This window comes from Equus przewalskii, chromosome 2 (genome assembly GCF_037783145.1).
Source record: "Equus przewalskii isolate Varuska chromosome 2, EquPr2, whole genome shotgun sequence".
In the NCBI taxonomy this organism is placed as follows: Eukaryota; Metazoa; Chordata; class Mammalia; order Perissodactyla; family Equidae; genus Equus; species Equus przewalskii.
In genome coordinates, this window is record NC_091832.1 from 108030727 (window position 1) to 108052786 (window position 22060).

At 37.6% G+C, this 22060-nt stretch overlaps 1 protein-coding gene across 3 annotated transcripts in view; it reads left to right on the forward strand.

The window, feature by feature from the left end:
* PDE5A (phosphodiesterase 5A) overlaps positions 1-22060 on the forward strand; it is a 129705-nt gene that overhangs the window by 68412 nt on the left and 39233 nt on the right. For all 3 annotated transcript variants that reach the window (XM_070609227.1, XM_070609228.1, XM_070609226.1), the window contains exons 9-11: positions 474-561; positions 10775-10950; positions 14621-14680. In XM_070609227.1, coding sequence (XP_070465328.1) covers positions 474-561; positions 10775-10950; positions 14621-14680 — 324 coding nt within the window. The remainder of the gene's footprint in view (positions 1-473; positions 562-10774; positions 10951-14620; positions 14681-22060) is intronic.

Here is a 22060-nt window from a genome sequence, read left to right on the forward strand (position 1 = left end):
AGAAAAGCTTTGCACTTTGAGGCAGCTGCCTTGATGTTTTTATTTGCAGATCCAGGAGACGTTTTTAGAACTTTAGCAATATGGGCAGTAGAAACAATGGCGGTCCTAAAGAAGGACAAGTTTGTAACATGTAGTATCCTAGGTGGTGTTAATGCTTTCGGATTCTGCCCCTATCTACTACATAGGTATAGTGGATACTACACAGGTATAGTAGATGCTGAATAAATATTTTGCTTAATATTACCATAAGCTGCTTGGAAAGTTTAAAATGGAAAAAAAAGAAACATAGGTTATTATTTTTAATAATTTAAAGACGAATTGCTTTATATTGTATTTATGTGAAGGTCATTAGAATTTGTACATTTCGAGATGAATATATTAGTGGTTTCAGATGTCCAATATAGTTTATATAGCATCTAATGGGCAAGTCAGTCTTTTCATAATTTTTAGCTGTTTTATTTTGTTTTGTTTAGAATGAAAACACAGGAAATGTAAACCAGCAGTGCATTAGAAGTTTGCTTTGCACGCCTATAAAAAATGGAAAGAAGAATAAAGTGATAGGTAAAGCCTTTTCATTAACCTCTCCTCTGCACATATTAAAGAAAAAAATGTAGTCTCAGAAACTTTCTTTCAAGTATAAATTTAAGGAATAAATGTGTGAAAAAGATAAAAATTGGAATAATAAAAGAATTTTGAAATAATTTTAGATCCATAAATGTCAACAGACATTTGTTAAATATCTTATTAACTATGATGTATTTTCATAATTATTATAATCCTATTTCAACAGAATTTTTGTTTCAGAATCATGTGTAGAAAGTTAGTGGGCTGAGAGACATCAAGTTGATAATGAGTATTGTTTTAGAGTCTCACTTCTTCGTTTCTGATTTTTTCTTTTTTGAATATGTGGATTAGATTATAGGTTGTATTCATTCATTCATTCAAAAATATTTATTGAGCACTCCACTGTTGTAGGCACTTGGGAAAAATCAGTGAACAAAGCAGAAATCCCTGCCCTCCCGGAGCTTACATTCTTATATGGAGGTTCCAGAAAAATGTCCACCTCAGGAATGTGGGAGAATGCATTCTCAGAGAAAAGGAATGATGTTTCCTATTATTGACATATTTGTTTCTTGGCACTGCATGTTATATTAAGAGTAGAACAGAAAACATGGGGCTTTATATGCCAATCATGCATGATTGACACTGCGAAAATAATCTGTACTGTTGACATTCTTCCAAGAACTTGGAAATAAAGGAAATAGGCATGCCTTCTAAAGGCTAAACTTTTAAATAAAAACCTGAATGGAGCAAGGCTTAGATATATAAGTTTACCTTAAAAAGTCTGAATAGTTTCCAAGACTTGAATTCAATTGTAATTACATGCAAGACTTGAATGTAATTTGATTGAAGGAGAGTATCAGTCATAGAGGTAGGGGAGGGGAGGTATCGTTCATAAAAATAGAAAAAAAAAAATAGACAAGTATTGCAAGTGCCTATCCAGGTTCTTCCCGGGGTCAGGGAGCCTCGGCCCCTCGTGTGGAGGTGGGCGTAGAGAGTTGTAGCAGGGTGTGTAGAGTATTCTGACCACATCGCAAGGCCATCACTTTGGTGGCAATGGATGCAGCAGGTTGTAGCTGATATTTCTCAGCAGTTCCAGTCCCTTTGCTGGTGTACATCCTTACTGGGAGATGGATACACCGGCTTATGTCATGAAACATCCCACCGATCTGACCTCCCTTGTTCTGATAATTTTCTTTCCAAGGTAGGTTAACTCAGAGGAAGAGAATGCATTCTTCATATCCTCTCAAATATATTGATTGCTTTGACAGTTGTTTCTTCTTGTAAATCAGTGAACTGGACTTGAGGCAATGGGCTGGAGTGCAGGTGCACATACGCCTGTTCCTGGGCAGATCTGTTTCTTGTTGGACATTAATACTATGCTGGGGTTATATATCAGTCTTGTGAACTTAGTCACTGACTCCACCCCAGAGAGACAGATCTGTCCTCAGCATGGTAACCTAATTTCTAAGCCTAAAAGCTGGGGGTCAGATCCTGACCCTGGTGAATTGCCTAGTAAAGCCTCAGAAGCCAGCCTGGCAACTCCTTGCTGGGCTGTTTAGTCAGCTGCCTTCTTCACAGTTCTCAGAGAAGAAAGTAGGGGCTGATGAATATGTACGTAAGCCCTCTTTTCAAGATAATCACCCATCAGATCTCTAACATAAACAAAAAAGAAAACGGACAAGGGTGCCCTACAGTAAGATACCAGGTAAAAGTTATATCATAAAATTTTATTTCCTAGGCAGTTCAAGGTGAAAACTACATTATAAAAGTTATGCTTTTTTTGTATAAGTATAAAGATTTACTACAAGCTGCCTTTGGCCTTTGAAAATATGAAATGAAATTCCAGAAGGGATGCATTTTTACTAGTAAGATTTCATAAGAAAGAGGACTGAGTGGCAGCTTGCCACATCAGCTCACATCTTCACTTTTCCTCAACAGCATCTCTTTGGAATAATAACTGGGAATGGGGAGTAGCTGGAGGAAGTTATACACCAGGCTTCTCATCACTTTACACAAATGAGAGCTAGTTCAGCGAAGTGCAAATAGCCCTGGATGGGAACAGGACTCACGGCATCCTGTTGGCTCCAGTCTTCCTTTAACCATTTAAAAGGTTATGGGCGCATTACTTACTTCTGTGGAGTTGAACTAAATAACCTTTCAGATATGTTCAAAATTCCCACTCTATGATCCTGTCACTGTTTCAGACAAATGAGCAAAAAAAAAAAATTGCCACTTGAAATAATCAGACTTCTCTTGGCATACATTTTGTGTCACCCTACTTGAAAGCAGAGCCAAAAGTAAGCAAATGTTGTTTTTGGAGAGGAAAAATTCTCTGTAAATAAAAAGAAAGAAAAAAATGATTCCCCTAATGGGGTTTTTTGTGGGGGCTCAAGCTGATTCCAAGTATGAGGGAAAATTTCCAGTGTTCCCTACTGTTTTATAAGTGTGACAAAACGGAGAATTTGCATTCTCAACTATACTTTCTGTCCACAGATGCAGCATGGAAAATATCATGGTTGTAGATAATTTTTCTTACATGTCACAGACCAGATTCTGCTTTTATATAATTCTAATAGAGAATCCCCATAGAGTTACATGCAGAAAGACAGACGGGCCCATGTGTTTTTGGTAATCGTCCTTCCCCCTCATTTTTTTCCATTACTGACATTTAGATGAAATTATAGAGATTAGAGCAGTATGGGGCCTGTTGTATCATCAAATGGATTCCCTGAGGTATTATTTCATAGCGAATGTTTTCTTAGTGCTCTGGCTAATACAGAGTGTTTCCATAACTTTACTTCCAAAACGATTAAGGGAAATATTTTTCTCATTCAACATTCATTCATTTTAACCAATTATTTCCCCTATTTATTAGGCTAAATATGCCTTTTTCCCAAATCATATTTACCGGAAATTCTTACGCCTATTTTCCATGCCAATTTCAGGGCAGATTTTGAAGAAATTAGTCCCATTCTCATCCAAAAAAATGTTTAGAACATCTCCACTTTCAATAAGTTATATTTCCCTCTCGCTTGTATAATAAAAGTTATAGTGTTATGCCACACATTGCTTGACAGTAAAGTATGAGAGAGAAATATGTATTTGTTACTGGATGTATGTCCTAAACTGATTACTCTCCTAATCTTTTGCTCATCTGTGTGTTGCAATTTGATTCCAAGGTATAAACAAATATTGTAAAATTATGTAGGTTTACATTTGACTTCTACTTCATTTTATTTTCATATTAAATTTTATCATTTGGCAATATCATCAACTGCTCATTTGTTTATAAAAAGTTGGGGCTGGCCCCGTGGCCGAGTGCTTAAGGTCGCGCGCTCCGCTGCAGGCGGCCCAGTGTTTCGTTAGTTCGAATCCTGGGCGCGGACATGGCACTGCTCCTCAGACCACGCTGAGGCAGCGTCCCACATGCCACAACTAGAAGAACCCACAACGAAGAATACACAACTATGTACCGGGGGGCTTTGGGGAGAATAAGGAAAAAAAATAAAATCTTATAAAAAAAAAAAAAGTTTGCTGGGATTTTCCTAATGCAAATATAATTAAACTGTGCGGGGTCATCCATGGTACACACTGCTTACAATGCTTAAAGTCTAGTTTTTTTCCCAGTTAGAGAATTATAAATTATATTTAGTTATAATAAGCACCAGCAAATAAGACTGTAGGGGCAGTAATAATTGGAAGAAAATGAGAAAAAAATAAAACTAAGAAATTATAGTTTAAAATCATAAAAATGAAAATCTACAAAGTAAAAATAAATATAAGGATTATAGTTTCAAGAATTGACTGAAGAAATAAATAGAAATATAAAAAAAACTTCATAGTAGCACTGGAAAACAGGGAAGCTTACCTTTGAGAGACCAGAAACACTGAGGAATTTCTGGAAGATATGAAGCATATACCATTTGTAAGAACACATTACACAACATGGGCAAAATTTCAATAGAGATAACAATATTAATATTGAACAAAGTAGAATTTAAGGTAAAAACATAATGTGAAGGGTCACTTTGCATTGATTAGAGTTAAAATCCACAGAGGAAAATGTACCTGTCCTAAATGCTTCTAATAAACTAAATAACATCATTGACAAATAAAAGCCAAAGCTACTAAAAATAAGGGAGAAATGGCCTTTGGTATGCTTCTCATAGAATAGTAAAGTACAGGAAAAAATAGAGAAACATTAGAATTGATTAATAAAAAATGAAATGGATTTAAATTGGCAAACATAGATTTACTTCTATATTTCATAATTTAAAAATGCAAATTTCTGTCAAATATCCAACAGAAATGTACAAAAGTTGATGATACACACACATACAGCACAAACTCAGTCATTTCTGAAAAGTAGAATTGACAGCCACGCTCATGGATCACACTGCATTAAAACTGGAAATGCATAATAAAAGGAGAAATTGGAAGAAAAAACTCACTTAGAAACTGAAGAGCATTTTCCTAAATGACGGAAGAAACCAAAGATCAAAATGAAAGTACAGCATTTTAGAAAATTAATAGTTGTATCAATAGAACATAAAAACTCACAGTACACAGTCAAAGCTCTACTCACAGGAGACACTTAGCTTTAAATACTTTGTTATTATTAATCAAGAAATAATGACATTATCTGAACTAAGTGTTCAACTGAAGGAAGAAATTAGAAAAGCCATGCTTTTCTCTTTCTCATCTCTATGCTGCCCCCCCAATAAAGAAAAAAATAGGAAGAAAGCAAGCAGAGGAAAGAAATTGAAAAGATATATAAAATGAGAAGGGATAATAAAACGAGAGACAATGGGAAAACACAGTAATCATAAAGAAATACCCAACACAGAAAATGAGAGAAACATAATTAGGAATGAGTAAAGAAGTATAATTACAGATACAGATGAAATTTTAAAAGAAGTTAGATAATGCAATATACCAAAAAGTAATACATTTTGATGAAATGGAGAAATTGTATAAAAATTGGTAATAACCAATACTAACTCAACAGGTGTTTAAAATTTTTCATAGAAGTAATTGAGAAAGTTATTTTTCAAGACATTTTTTAAAAAGCTGGGGCTGGCCCGGTGGTGTAGTGATTAAGTTCATGTGCTGTGCTTTGGCAGCCTAGGGTTTGTGGGTTCAGATCCTGGGTATGTACCTACACCCCAGTCATCAAACCATGCTGTGGTGGCATCACACATACAAAAAAAATAGAGGAAGATTGGCGCAGATGTTAGCTTGGAGTCAGTCTTCCTCACCAAAAAATAAAAAGAAGAAGAAGAAAAAAAGCTATTGCCCAAAGGAAATTCTAACCAAAGTGATCAGATGAAAGGAGAGGATGAAATAAGGTGAGACACAGAAAAGGAAGAGGCAAAATAACTCACAAATGATCTGATCGTGAAATGGAAAAACCCAAGAGAATCAGCTGAAAGGACTTATCTAAAAAGGAAGCTTAAAAGGTGCCTGGTTGTCAGTTATTAAAGAGAAATAACTTTAATATTATGCCAACATAAATTTGTTAGAAAATTATAATGGAAAAATCCCATTTACAATACTAACAGGGAATAAACTTAGCCAGAAATACGTAGCATCTATATGAAGAACATGCCACGGTATAACTTAAAAATCTTTAATAAGTGAACTGACGTAACATTTCCTAACGATAAGAATTTTGTAAGATGTCAGTTTTCCCCAGATTAGATCAGTTTTAATACATCTCCTCATACGAGTTTTTTTTTCATGGGGAAGGGGAATTCTTCACCAATGTTTATAAAATTCATCTGGAAGAATAATATATAAAAGGAATCAGTTGAGAGATGGAGAATTGCCCTATCAGAAATTAAAATAATGCTGTAAAAGTAACATGATTAAAAGTGTGTATCATATGTGTGCTAGAAGAGGAGATAGTACGATTGATGGAACACAATAGAAAGTCTAAATGCAGACCCATGTCCGGTATATAGAATATTTGTGTTATTGTATGTAATAGAGTATATTTCATTGTTTCTAAGGTGACATTGGTTGAAAGACACCATTTTAGTAGTTCCAAGAAAGAAAAAAATGATTTCAATTAAACTATGACAAGCAATTGATGAGGATGCATACTGATTTCAAAAACATTAAAATGTGAAAAAAGTACATAATAGTTGAAATAAGTATGAATTTAAGATTTAAGGTGACAATTCAAACCATTAGAGAATAGGTAACTATTCAAGTATTGTAAGAATCCAGTAGCAATTTGGGGAAAAAATTAAGTTGAATTAGAAGATTAAATGTGATACAATGAATCTATAAAAGTACTAGGGGAAAATATAGGTTTATATGTAATCTTAACATGGGGAAGCTTCTTTTAAAAGCAAGATACTCTACAGCAAAAAACCTCCTCAAATTAAGATAATTGACAAATGACAAGTGCAAAAAAAAATATTTGCAGGATAGGTGATAAGGGCAAGTCTTACATATTAACAAGACAGGATGCTAATTTTCGAGTCTATCTTGTGTGGTCGAGAGAACACGAGACTACAAGCAGGATATCAGAGCTGACTCCCTGCTCTGCTGAAAGGCCAGGAGGCAACTGTGGTTAGTAACAACATCTGATCCCTGGAATTATAGAAAAGGAAACGTAATTGTGTGCCTTTAGAAACCATCTAGTCCCTTCAGCATAATTTCGAGAGATGCCTTCAGTGCCAGCTTAGCTCTCAGCACTGCCATGATGACCACATGAAATGATGTCTGCACAGGTACTTTGTGAACTCTAAGAATATTAAGTAATGCTTATATTTTACTATCTAACGGTACTACGTCTTGGTTTTCTCCTAATATGTTTTCAAATATTTTATTTTATGATTGTACACATTAATTGGTGTCTACTGAGTGGTGCTGGTTTTTTTGCTTCTACATTAACTACTTTGTTTTTATATATAAGCAATTCTAATTTTGTATGGCTTACTAGTAGATGTGGCATCTCAAATCACCAGTTTTGAATTTCCTTGTTGTACTCTTTATCCATTCTTTCAGTCACTAATGAAGAAGCTGTGAAAACTCTATCTGTAAATGCGCCCAAGCTTTAAACTTTCCCACAGAACCCTGTTTGTTTGTTATAAACCTTCTTCATAGCTTTTTTTTTTTTTTGAGGAAGATTAGCCCTGAGCTAACATCTGCTGCCAATCCTCCTCTTTTTGCTGAGGAAGACTAGCCCTGAGCTAACATCTGTGCCCATCTTCCTCTACTTTATATGTGGGATGCCTGCCACAGCATGACTTGTCAAATGGTGCTGTGTCCACACCCGGGATGCAAACCGGCGAACCCCAGGCCACCGAACTGGAACGTGTGAACTTAACTGCTACACTACCGGGCTGGCCCCCATAAGCCCTTTTTTTTTAACTTGAGTATTTTTGTTTGATAGAATTAAATTTTATCAAGAAATCAGGGGGCCGGCCCTGTGGCCGAGTGGTTAAGTTCACGTGGCCGAGTGGTTAAGTTCACGCGCTCTGCTTCAGTGGCCCAGGGTTTCACCGGTTTGGATCTTGGGCTCAGACATGGCACTACTCATCAAGCCATGCTGAGGCAGCATCCCACATAGCACAACCAGAGGGACCTACAACTAGAATATACAACCATGTACTGGGGGGTTCTGGGGAGAAGAAGGAAAAATAAAATCGTTTTTTAAGAAAGAAACAAAGAAATCAGAGGGATTTATCATGAATGCTATATACTTTTATATAAGTATTATATAAAAATAAATATTCTTTATAAATCTGACTGTCCTTTGACAGCTTTCAAAGGAGAATTAAATTGTATGCCTAAAGAAGTAATTTGTCTTCACCCTTTTCCTCCTCTGGGCTTAACTCTGTGTATATGTCTATATCTGTATCTATATATTTCATGATGGATTGTAACATAGACACACTTTAGCTGTTCTGCTCTGAGCTGTGGTTGTTACAGCCAACTCTTGATATTTGTACACTTAACATTCCATTTCAATACCTGTCAATTCCAGAGGTGTTAATTAATACCTCTTAATATATTCATTCATTCTGACTGAGGCATAGATTTGAACTGCTGTCCAGAAGAGAGTTACTTAACCAGGTTGGAAGCCTAGCCGACTGCCAGGTAGCCAGGTCTCAAGCCCTCCTTGTTATCTTTTACTTTCATACATGCGGTAATTCTTATGAGATGATAAAGAGAAAAATCTTGCTCATGAAAAATGGTCATCACGTAGGAGAAAACTTGAGAGAACACTGAAAGGCAATTACACCGTGATGTGAGGATAGGGGCATGAAACACGTGACTCGCAAGAAAATGTGGTTTGGGAGATGGCCAGAAGCTATGTAAACAGTTCCATATTTATAATGGGGGATTCACAAAGGTTGGAGTACATAACCCTGTTTTTACCATACAAGGGACATGTTCTTTTAAGATAGTGAAGGCTGACTGCCATTTAATCATGGTTTTTACTTGTAGTGTCCAAATTCATTGTGTTTTGTTTAAAGTTTTTCTTGATAATGGAGTAAGTGTTGGAGAAGTAATCTCAGCAGTACTAATCCAGATAGATAAGGATATCTTTACGGTCTAAAGTAAAAAAACTTCCACAAACAAGCAGAAAAGAGCAAAAATGAGAGTACAGATCATTTGTAGTGTTAAAAATAAAGAAAGTGCACATCCGTGGTCATAAAGGGACTTAACATACATCAGCATGGACTCAATGAAATCCTTTTGTGCTCCAGGAAAAATAAGAGATAACAGACTATAGTCTTCATGGGAAAATAGTTGGGGTCACAGCTGCAGTCCTGCATTCTTTCATTAATTCAGTAAACATTTTCTCAGTTCCTGCTATATGCCAGGCATTTTGCTAGCTGAAGAAGTGGAACTGAAAAAATAAAATCTCTAAGCCCAAGATATGTACCATCCAGAGAGAGAAACAGAAATAAAATCCACACGATACACCAAGTGATAAGGTTCAGGGCACAGGAGAGAGATGTGCCTGCCTCACCCGGGAAGTGGGAGGCCACCAGGAGCTCACTGTGGAAGAGATGTAGGGATCAACTGGGACAGCAGGAGAGAGGGCAGCGGGGGGCAGCACGGGCAACAACAGTGTGGGCAAGCAAGGTGCCAACGAGACTGCTAGCAATGATCTGACTGAGGTAAAGGGCACAGAGCAGCAGCATGGGGTCAAAAGTGGGTTTTGAGGCAAAGCTGAACTGGGGTGTGAATTTTAGACATAAGCATACTAGCTCAGTAGCCTCGCGCTAATTGATTAACCTTTCTGAGACTCAGTTTCTTCATCTGTAGAATGGGGATGGTCAGAGCTACCTCACAGGGTAAATTGGGAGGACCAGAGGTCATGTGTTTACTAAAGCATTTAGCACACTGCCTGCCCCATGGTGGGCCCCTGAGGGAAGTCTGTTATCACCTATTTAGAGACAGAAGAGATAAGGACTTCAATGACCCTTTGTTATGCCCAGAGGTTGGAGGTCACCAAACTCCTCACAGAGAGACCACTAGGCTCAGAATCTCATAGAACAACTAGTTGGATAAAGATTTATCACAGTGTTGACGTAATCTTCCGTTTAGATTGACCATGTTTGACTTTGTGTGAGAGGCCAGGACTTGGGAGGTGATGATTTTCTTCAAGGATTAGTTCTGCTTTTATTTCTAAGTAAATAGTCATTTTTATTTGCAGTCATTTGCAGTATCACAAGCTGTCTGCAAATAGGATTCTCCTGGACACAGAGGTGCCTATTTGAAATTTGAGACTGTCTGTGAATTGCCTGTTTTCTACATTCTACTTAGTATGTAACTGTGTTTTTAACTTCTGTTTTCTCAGTAAGGAAAGGCAGTCTGCCTGACCCAAAATTCTGATGGGCATCAAAATTGTTCTCTTGGCAAGTGTGCAAAAATCCAATTAGTCTCCAAAGGACAAACTGTCTTCGGGGACTCAAGTGATGTAAAATTCGTGACCCAGTCTGGAAGAAAATAGCACTCTAGGATTTTTGTAACAGTGGCAACATATATTTAGGACTATGTGAAACGAGTTCTCATGTAAATTATTTTAGTGTACTTTTCTAGCTTGTATTTATGAGGATTCGTTTGCTTCTTTGGAGATGCCAAGCATTCTAAGAGAAAAGTATAAGATGGTTTTTGGGCGTGTGTGTTCAAGTCAATAAAAACTATGATAATAATATTTGCTCAATTTCTTGGATCATTACAGGGGTTTGCCAACTTGTTAATAAGATGGAGGAGAATACTGGCAAGGTTAAGCCTTTCAACCGAAATGATGAACAGTTTCTGGAAGCTTTTGTCATCTTTTGCGGCTTGGGGATCCAGAACACACAGATGTATGAAGCAGTGGAGAGAGCCATGGCCAAGCAGATGGTCACATTAGAGGTGGGCGGAAGCTTACAGGACTTCTCGGGCTACAGCCAAATGCTCAGCTTTTACCTTCCACTCCTAACAACTGGTGGTGTCTGTTTGTTGTATCATCATATCCTCATGAGAATCATGTGATTTAGATGATCACTTAAACAGCTAAGGAAACTGAGACCCAGAATATTTTAGAAACTTGTCAAAGGTCATATGACCAAATCAAAACTTAGGCTGTTTGTCCCTTTAGGCGTCTGGTTTTTCAGCAGAGAGCAATCCTTGACCGTAATAATCCATTCACAGATGTCTGTTGCCCCTGTGGCCTGTCTGTCCCTTCCCCACTGCCTGAGCCTCCCCATCTCTCCACGAGAGCAGCGGTATCCACACATTTTAAAAATCACAAACAGAAACCGTAAGCACTCAGAATCAGAAGTGATGAAAAGGAAAAAAAAAATCAATGAAAACCAGGACTAGTTTAAACTCCTGGGCTAGCCACTTCAGAATCTCTCAGAAACTCTTTCAAATTACAGATTTATGGATCCCACTTCTGATAATTTGGATTCAGTAAATCTTGGGTGGAGGCTGGGAATCTCTATTATTACAAAGCTCCCCCAAGTGATTCTGAATGTGCAGGCAGCAAGTGAACCACTGGCTTGGGGGACTGACCTCAGGCAGCTCCCTCCCCAGGTGGGGCCAGCCCTCGCCAGATGTATTCCCCTAACTGCCTTGAAAATGTTCGCTTCGTATAACATGGGAATTTCTTCCATCATAGACCAATTTAGGGAAAGAGACTTCAAAAAGTATGGATGTCTCTACTTAGTCATCATAGTGGGTGTGAAATACATCTGAATGTTGGGCCACTCTTACCTTGTTGAGATCAGTGGGAACTGGTGTTTGGGATGTAATAACTTTTCCTCAAATCCCTAATAAATAATACAGAAACTAACAAGCTAGAATGTTACACTTATTACGTCAAGATTTACCAATAACCAAGAAGGTATCCTTTACTTTCTAAGGTGAATATATAACACTAACAGTTTTGCTATAATGTTATAGAAGGTAAGAGACCTTGGATTATAAACCAGGGGAAATCTCTGTTTCAAGCATATATGCACACACATACACATAGATATTTCAAATTATTTATATACACACATATACATATGTATACATATAGTTTTAACACTATACATATATACATGTATATGTGTGTATATGAATTTTGGGGTTTTTTTTAGGAATTAGCCCTGAGCTAACTGCCGCCAATCCTCCTCTTTTTGCTGAGGAAGGCTGGCCCTGAGCTAATATCTGTGCCCATCTTCCTCTACTTTATATGTGGGACGCCTACCATAGCATGGCTTTTGCCAAGTGGTGCCATATCTGCACCCGGGATCCGAACCAGTGAATCCTGGGCCGCCGAAGTGGAACATGTGAACTTAACCGCTGCGCCACTGGGCCGGCCCCTAAAATTTTTTATCTAATTTTTTCTACAGTTCCCATGGTTTTGCATTGAAAAATGGAATCTAAACCAGCTATCAGAAATTGTTTCTTTTTTAAAAAAGCTTTTTATTATGGAAAATTTCAAACATATACAAAAGTGAAGAGAATAGCTTAATGTGCCCCCATGCGTTCCTCAGCCGTCTTCAGAAACTGCAGACCCCTGGCCAGTATCATCCTTCTCTGCCTTCACTCACTCCTCCGCACTCTCTTCCCCTCCCATTGGGTTATTCTGAAGCAAATACCAGATATCGGATCCTTTTGTTCAAAATCTCTGGATGTCTTCCTGATTGACATTTGTTTCTGTTTTACACTATAGCTCTACTTCGTTAAATATATGCTATGAGTAATTCGGCTTTCACTTAGTGTAAACAGTTTTCAGTTTCAGGTCATTATGGGAAGTCGTTTCTGTGATCACAGGTTCATACTTGAAAATATTCTCTTTCCTTATGAGCCCATTGGATAAAAGCTGAGAACACAAAGCCCTTGGGGTTTTTTATAACAGTGAATTATTTCACTGAATTATATTGAACTGAATTATATATGAACGATATGAAGCCATATCGTTATAATAACAATAAAACAACAACAATAATAATAGCTAACCTCTATCAAATGCTTACTCTCTTCTGATGCTTACAAGAATTAACAGAATTAATCCTTACAATCCTATGAGCAAGGTGCTATTTTTATCTTCAGTATGTGATAAAATTAATTTTTTTGAACTTAGAATGTTAGGTTGTTCCTTTATTAATTTATCCATGTTGCATGCACTTATTTATAATATTAGCCTAATGCCTGGTCCCAGTCTGAGCTTTTCCCTACCTCTGTGGTCTCAGCAACAACAGGTTAGCAGCTGTGATGTGTCAATTTCACATGAGCAGAAGACAGAAGCTCCAAGTTTCCTGAGATTTCCTTGTGATTAATGGTTCGAATGTGAAGACAGATCCCAAGCAGCACGCCCTCTAAGTGGTCTGGATCACCAGATAGTAGACAATAAATACCATGTGGCTTTAGATTTTGAATTGTTAAAATTTTAAAGACCAGTTCAAGGAAAACTAGTTCGGGCTAATGCATTACTTGGCTCACCATTTAAAGTCTGAAAATGAATTACCTCTTTATCAATGATTCAGAAACTTTTGGGGTTTTTAGTAAATCTATGTTGTCTCTGTTGAAAATGAAGGACATTTTCATTACAACCACTACCTTGGTTAAAAAGAACAGCTAAAATATTATCCCATCATTTAGAAGTTATCACTTTTGAAAACGGGAGTTAATGAGTCTCAATTATATTATAACATATATTATATTATATATTTTTATAATTATATATTATATTTATATTAAAATTATATATTTATATAAAATCATATTTATGTTAGAAATATTATATATTACAATTATAATATATAATATAATTATATTATAATATATTATAATTCTCAATTATATTATAATTATAAGAAGATAGTAAGCCTGCCTTTTTAACTCTACTAGGGTGATGGAAAGTGTACTAGATTAGGAGCTGAAAGCTGGGTCCCAGGCCCTCTTGTCCTCTCCCTGAGTGTGAACTGGCTGCCAAGGCCCGGGAACTGCTGTGCCCAGGTGTCCTCAGCTGTTAATGGGTGGATTTACATTCTTCTTCCAGCGCTTAAATCCTGTGAGTGTACAGGGATCCCTGAACCTGTTTGACCTGATATCCCAGCCATGCAGTTTTTCTTTATGAATTCTGCAGTGGTTACAGCCTCATCTGAGAGCTCCTTCTAGACTACTTTCTATCCAAATGTCAATGTTAAAATGTCAATTTATGCAAAGGTGTTTTTCTTAATTCTGCACATAAGTAAAAATAACTGAAGTCAGTATATTTTTTAAAAAAGCAATACAACATAAATTTTCTGCCAAGTTTAAGCCAATAGTGTGGCTTAGAAATAATGTGTTTGTTATATCAACAATATCAGAATAAAAGTGACAAGAGTTTTCTTTGAACATAGGGAGTATGACTTTTTGTTTTCTGAAAGAAGCAATGGAATAGAAATCTGGGATTTTCTCTGTTGAAGAAAGCAGCAAACAAGATTTGACATTCTGAGGAGTCTCGTTATCTCTCCAGGAAGTTTGAGCAAAATCCCAAGCTTGAAGTTGTAGTGTGCATTTGGTAGTCCTTTTCTGTATAACCTGTATTCCTTCTTTCTTACCCTAGGTTCTGTCGTATCATGCATCAGCCGCGGAGGAAGAAACAAGAGAGCTCCAATCCTTAGCGGTAATTCTCCCCCTCTTTCTTTATAAAAATGACGAACTACAGATATCTAATCAATATGTCAGTACGCTTTTCTCAGGATAACTGCTTCTGCTAGTAATGGTCCCTAGACATTTAATTAAATGTGGTAAATATCTAGATGGACATTCATAAAAATATTTAATCATCTCTACCTTCTTGCAGGACTACAAAGTCACTGATAATACAAAAGATAACATTGACTTTGTAATACATTATATGATTCTGACATTTTCCAGTAATTGTTGTAATCTTCACATCTTTCTTAGGCCAAAATTAAATTTAGTTTCCAGTTCCTGGGGGAAATATGGACAGGTGACTGACTGCAAGGTGGTTGTTTTGTTACGGTAATGACAACAAAGATTTTATAGTTTGTTACTGATAACTTACTCTGCATTCTCAAGAACTGAGAGTGACTTTAATTTCTGACCATACGGCTTATGGACTGTTATCTGAAACTGGGTTCAAATAGGGTCAGTTCCTGAATGCTCATTACGTTCTTATTTAGTATGCTGGGAGAGGAAAGCACATTGATATGTAAGTAGAATGTCATATGTTCTGGGTCTTGATTGAGATTGACTTGGTTGAGATCATGCAAATTTGAGGCTCTTATACATTTACAACCAAGGCTGGCCCTCTGAGTTTAAATTTACTTGAGACAACATGGATGAGGTCTGTGTAAGATGTGAGGAGATGGTTGTGACCAGATCACTGAGCTTCTTTTTCATTATCATCATCATAACTTGCCAGATGCTAACCTTCTATGCCCTTACATACATTTTCTCATGTGAACTGCACAGCTGTGTTATGAAGGCCACACTGAAGCTAGAGAAGCCAAGTGACTTGCTCAAGGTCACACCGGCAGGAAGTGGGGGAGTCAGGATCAAACTCATGCAGTCTGCTTCAGAGCCCATGTACAAAACCACACGCTATCTGCTATGAGCTGTTAGGGAGGGAGAAGAGTAAAGATGATTCAGATGTCTTGACCTTGATAATTCAAAGAACAATAGTGGTATTACTTAACAAAAGTGGAAGTATTAAGAAGGAAAACTGGTAGATTTGGTTAGAACGTGGTAAGTTTGAGGTGCTGGTGGAACAACTGAATTGACATCTTCAGTGATCAGGAAAGGCAGGGCTAGAGTGGTGAGGGACTGGTGGGCAGGACTAGCGGTGGCAACTTGCAAGTAAAACATGGGATTTGGGGGAGTCCCATGGTAGTGAAATAATGGGAGTGGAGCAGTTGGGAGAGAGTGAGAGAACTATGAAAGACTGAGGGCAGAACTCTTGTAAATATAGGTTAAGATGGGAGAAGTGGCAAAAGAAACCAGCTAACGGAGAGAAGTGGTAGTTAAACGGGGAGGAAGATTTAGGATAGGGGAGTGGCAAAGAAAGCAAGATGGAACAGTTTCCAAAAGGAAGGAGGTCCCATCAGTTGTAGGAAGGCTGAGAAATATGAGGACAGAAAAGGCTGCTGGATTGAGTGATTAGGTGATTGTTGAGAAAGCAGCTTCCGGAGTGAAACTGCAAAAGGAAAGAGTAAATAGTGAGAAAATGGAGGAAATTAATATGGACTTTTTTTGCTGAGGAAGATTAGCCTTGAGCTAACATCTGTCACCAATCTTCCTCCTTTTGCTTGAGGAAGATTAGCCCTGAGCTAACATCTATGCCAGTCTTCCTCCACTTGAGAGAGTTTAGATTGTCCTACTCGGGTTGTAAGTGACAGTGCCAGTACTAAATCCAGGCGTTCCAGATCTGGAGCCCACACTCCATTGCACAGCACTGGAGAGAAGATGGGCTGGGAAGGAGGAGGAGGAACCACAGACATTCTCAGTTACATCCCTGAGTAGGAAGCTGAGTCATTTGCCAAGAACAGTTTAAGGAATTTGACACGATTTTACCTGAAAGTTTCAGCTTCCTTTGGGGTTATCCTCATTTGGAAATGGCTATATTTATTTTCTTCATGATGGTATTTGAGGGAATGAGCAGTTTTTCAATTAATGCACAAAGGTTTATAGGTTTAAAGTATCTTTCAGATTAGGCTTAATTGGCCAATTTGTCTAATCCTCCCCAAATGATAAAGTTTTGAACTGAATGCATCCCTATGAGCTGGAAATTATCCCATGGAAAGATAAACTTTGAAGTGCCTGCAGGCACTGTGGGGTGATTAAGTTAGTTCTAAAATGAGGACAAGGTTACACTGCCATGTGCTATTTCAGATAAATAAAAACTAGCAAATAGAGTAATTTCTAAAGATAATGCTAAAAAAAACACTAGGATATTAAACTTTGCTTTTTCTCTTTGAAAATAGCATAGTCTTTCAGAAAAATCTGAAAATTATTTTCTCAATTATCTTTATAATTTTAGCAAGAGAAAAAACACTTTGGAATAACTGAAAATTGCTATAGTGCAGTATTGTTCAAAACCATCTGTTGTTCCATTTGGAAGTAGATTTCTGGCAGCTGCATTGAGAAATTTAGGGTTACATAGCTTGTGGGTCAAGTAACTCATTTAAATTGGTTGAAACTCAGCAACTGATTTCAATTCTAGTTTTCTATCAACCTAATAAAAATTCCTGTACAGGCCCAACTACACAGGTGTCTGCATCATCCAGCAATTACCAAAATTGCTGTCTTTGTCATGTGTCTGATTGTTTATCTCATTTTAAAACCTAAAATAAATTGAAAAGATGTCAAAGGTTTTCTTAACTTTTATTTTTAAAAATTAGTTTGTTAGAGAATTAAATAATGTATTCTAATGACTCTTAGTCACAAGTTGTTGAGATAATCATAAACGGACCCCAGCTGACCTGGTTATGGTTATTACAAAGGTATTAGTTAAGATTTAAGAATGTAATAAATATTTATTACAGATAACTGAATATTTGATTGATTGAAAAGGCCTCTTTTGCCTTCCTCTCTTGTTAGGAGAGCAATAAATTATATTAGAGTTTAGTTTTTTTCAAAGAAACCCCTCAGTTTTGTCATGGAGACAGTGTTGATTCAGTTCAGTTCCTATCGCTTCTGCTTTAGAGCAATTTCTTTCTTTCTTTTTTTTTTTTTGAGGAAGATTAGCCCTGAGCTAACTACTGCCAATCTTCCTCTTTTTGCTGAGGAAGACTGGCCCTGAGCTAACATACATGCTCATCTTCCTCCACTTTATACATGGGGCGCCTACCACAGCATGGCTTTTGCCAAGTGGTGCCATGTCTGCACCCAGGATCCGAACCGGCGAACCCCAGGCCGCCGAGAAGCAGAATGTGCAAAGTTAACCGCTGCGCCACTAGGTTGGCTCCTGCTTTATAAGCAATTTCTAATCCCAGAGGATGTATCTAAAAGCAAATTGAGACCCTGTTGTGATCCTGAAGGGTCTTCTATATCAAAATAGTGAGAGGGAGGTGCGAACCATTTAGGCAGGATTTCCTAGGACAGAATGTACCTCATCTTGACTTTAATCTCTCAGAGCCAGAAACTTCACATGAACCCTCTTGATCAGGCATGTGTGTGACTGCTGCAGTAACAACACTTAGGGGCAGAGCCAGGTACCTGACCCAAGTCTCTGATGCCTAAGTCAGTGTTAGAGTATAGATCAATTCCTTCTACGAAGATGATCATCACATTCCCTCACTTTTTAGGAAAATCTATATGGGTAGCCAAATTATAAATGGGAAATTTTGAGCAGATGATAACAAAGAAGAGTTGACTCTCTGATCTTGATAAGCAGTGTCACTGAACTATAGGAACCTATGGCGTCCAGTAAAGCACCCTCTTCCTCAAACAGTGCTAGAAATACTCTGGAACAATCTCGGTCCTTTGGACTTCCTGGACACCATCTGTTGGTACATTCATTTTTATAGGTGTCTATAACATTAACTGGGCTGTATCTTTTCCACATTGGCAAGACTTAATAGATTCTGTTTCTTCTTCCTGCTTTTATCTGACAAGCTATCTTAGCTGTTTTGCTTTGATTTTACTAATGGATAACTTCCAATGTTAATCTTATCTCCAGAGTACGGAGGCGCTGTTCTTGAGCTTCTTATTTACTAACTGCATGCTAACCAGATCTGTGTGTATTAGTCCCAATTTATCAGAATCTTGACATTATGACATAATTTCTATGGTTTTGAAAAACTGTACGCTCATTATCCAAGTTTTTTATAGTGGGTGCCTCTTCCCTATTGAGGTTTAAAGGAATCTATTTATATAATGTTAGAAAGAAGGAAAAACCATAACACATGTTGGTATAGTTACCAAAGAAAATATATTAATCCAGTCTTACTGTGCCATATTCACTTCTTTATTCCCTATAAGATTTGGTTGCATAGTCACCTCCCTTTTAGAGTAGATTTCTTTCTCATTGGTATTTGGATTCACTTCCCTCTGAGAAAGATAAATTCTAACAGCTTTGTAAACAAATTGTATGGGTTTTTTCCTTTAAAAACACATTTTCTGTGCATATTACAAGTGGGGAAGAGAGACATTAGCCTTCTGTAAAGTGTAGTGTGATGGCTGTCAAAGTGGCTTTATTCAAAGACTGGAACCAGAGTGTTTTGCAAAGAAGAGTGCCCCGCTGGGGGTGGGGGTGGGGGTGGTCAGGGACTGGTAAGGAGAGCTTCAGATACCTGACTATCTCTCTCCTTGTAGCTGCCAATAAATGCATCAAATATCTTAATTTTATCCCTGAAAATAATTTCCTTAAAGGATGAATCACTGAGGAAAATCTCTTTTCCTCTTAACATTTATATTGAATAAACATCAAGGAGTATTAATATAACAAAACGCCTTTATAAAGCACTAAAGCTATTTGGAAGAATTTGACATTTTATGGAAGACAAGTTCAGTAGCTGCCCTTCTTTTTAGACTTATTTTAATAAATAACTTTCTGAATAAGGAGCCCTTTCCTAACAGTTGGCTATCAGGACTTGTTTCTTTCATTTTGATTTTAGCTCTGGGGATTTGATGCTCTAGACCTAAGGCAGGCAGAATGCCTTTGATAGCAGTGTGACCTTTCCTGTATAAAGATTATACAATTGAGCAAATTGTGTAGCCATGTAACCATGTGTCTTTATTTTCTTCTGAAGTTACCAGAGACTTTGCCACAGGCCAAATATAAACCTTTTCATGAGGCATCCACCAAAAATAAGAAATTCAATAATTTAAAAATGATCATTATATTTCCTTTACCCAAGTGTATTATTTTCCATGAACACATGCCTATGGGTTTCAGGGAGACTATACACTTTATAACTGTATTATTTCCTAAAGTTTCATTTCTCAATTGAGTAAACACAAAATGCACCCTCCACTCTTGTATAAAAGGGACACCAGTGTGTCTTTTGTTGTCTGAATGGCCTTTATAATAAGAAATAGTTGAAGAAAAGCAGGACTTCATTTATCTTAAGTAAGGCACTGATAAAGCTCAGGAAGGATTCGCTTTGACTTTAGAAACACAGGTGACTGTCTTAGTCAGGGTTCTCCAGAGAAACAGAGCCAGCAGGACATAGATAGCAGAGGAGGTTTACTTGAGGAATTAGCTCACGTGATTACGGGAGCTGAGAGTCCAGCAGTCTGCCATCTGCGAGGTGGAGGGAGGCTCAGGAAGGCTGGTGGTGTGGTTCAGTCTGAGTCTGAAGGCCTGAGAACAGAAGAGCGGATGATGTAAGTCCCCGTCCAGGGGCCTGAGAAGACGAGATGAGACGTCCCAATCCAAGCAGGCAGGTAGTAAAGGGGCAAATTCTTCCTTCTGCTGCCTTTTGTTCTGTTCAGGCCCTCAAGGGAATGGATGATGCCCACCGACACTGGGGAGCGGTCATCACTGAGTCCACTGATTCCGCTGCTAATCTCATCCAGAAACACCCTCACTGACATACCCAGAAACAGTCTTTAATTTGGGCCCCTGTAGCCAGTCAAATTGACACATAAAATTAACCATCACAAGTGACTAAAAAAAGTAGTTAAATGTGTATTTACATTCTCTTTCATTGTGTTGTTAGGAATCACTTGGGCAAACTACCAACATACTTGTTATTGCACTTAAAAAACAATGTATTTCAGTTATTTATGTGTCTTTTATCTCCATCAGGCTGATAATAATAATAATAACTACCATTTAGTGATTGCTTAACAAGATCCTGGTTTATGTTTTGCTGAAGGACTGAATGCCCCAGTAGATTCTGGAAAATCTAGACTTTCAGAAAGCCTGAAAAACACTACTCAAATTCCTTCAACCCATTCAACAAGGTTTTCCTTTCTTTTTCTTTAAAATGAATTTGAAGCTTGAAATACCTTAATAGTTGATTAAATATATAAAAGTGCCTGTTAACTAGTGACAGAGCAGACATGTCAAGGGGCACTAAGATACATTTTCATCACCAACTTTCATTTTCGTGGAAAAGCATGACGGTTAAAAACACGGGTCTAGAGGGAGGCGTCTAGGTTCAACTTCCAGCTCTGTGTTCTCAGGCAAACATGTGACTTCTCTGTGCCTCAGTTTCTTCATCTGTAAAAAGAAGATAATAAAAGAATATACCTCACAGAGTTGTGGTGACCAGAATTCCTGACACATATGCCCCCATTAAGTATTAGTTGTTGTTAGTAGTGGCAACAGCGGGAGGAAAATCAGTTCTCAAGATCTAGTAGTAGCAACATCAAGATTTTTGTGTGCGCTGTCATGTTCCAAGTCTTTTTGCCCAAACCATTCTGATAATGTGGACTCAAGAAAGTCTACAATCATTGTTAAATTGGCCTATGTAGAAGAGGTACGTGGAAAACTTACTGGAGGAAGAAAGCACCATGTGTTATAAGAGGAAATGTAAACCTTTTGTTTATAAAGTATAACCAATTCTCTACTTGAGGGGAATAATCTAGAATTGACCATTTTAAGTAACTTGCTACCAGAGCTGCTAAAAAGTGGAAATTTTGTGTGTGGAATCAAGCATAAAAAACACTACATAACCATAACAGCTAAGGTGCACCCATCCATTTCCCTTAAATGCTGAGAGAATCAGAGACAGAGCTTGGGCCCTGTACAGGAAGGTCACTGGCAAGATTTAGATGCGTGGCTTTTGGTTCCAAAGTGACCAGGCAGTAAGAAATACTGGAGTCCTGTGCACACAGAGATAAATGTACCGTAATCTCAGAATATTAACCCTTAGAGACAACCTAATCCAACGTCCTCATTTTATAGGTGAGGAAAAAGGCAGAGAGGTTGCACATCTCGTTCAGGGTGACAAAGTCAGTGGGAACATTGGGACTAGAATGCTTAATAGCAAACGTGCCTTTTTACCACATGCCTCACCTTGCTTTTAAGTTTCTCTTTTTATGATCATTATCTAATGCTGAAATGCACATGTAGTAGAATTTGTCAGCT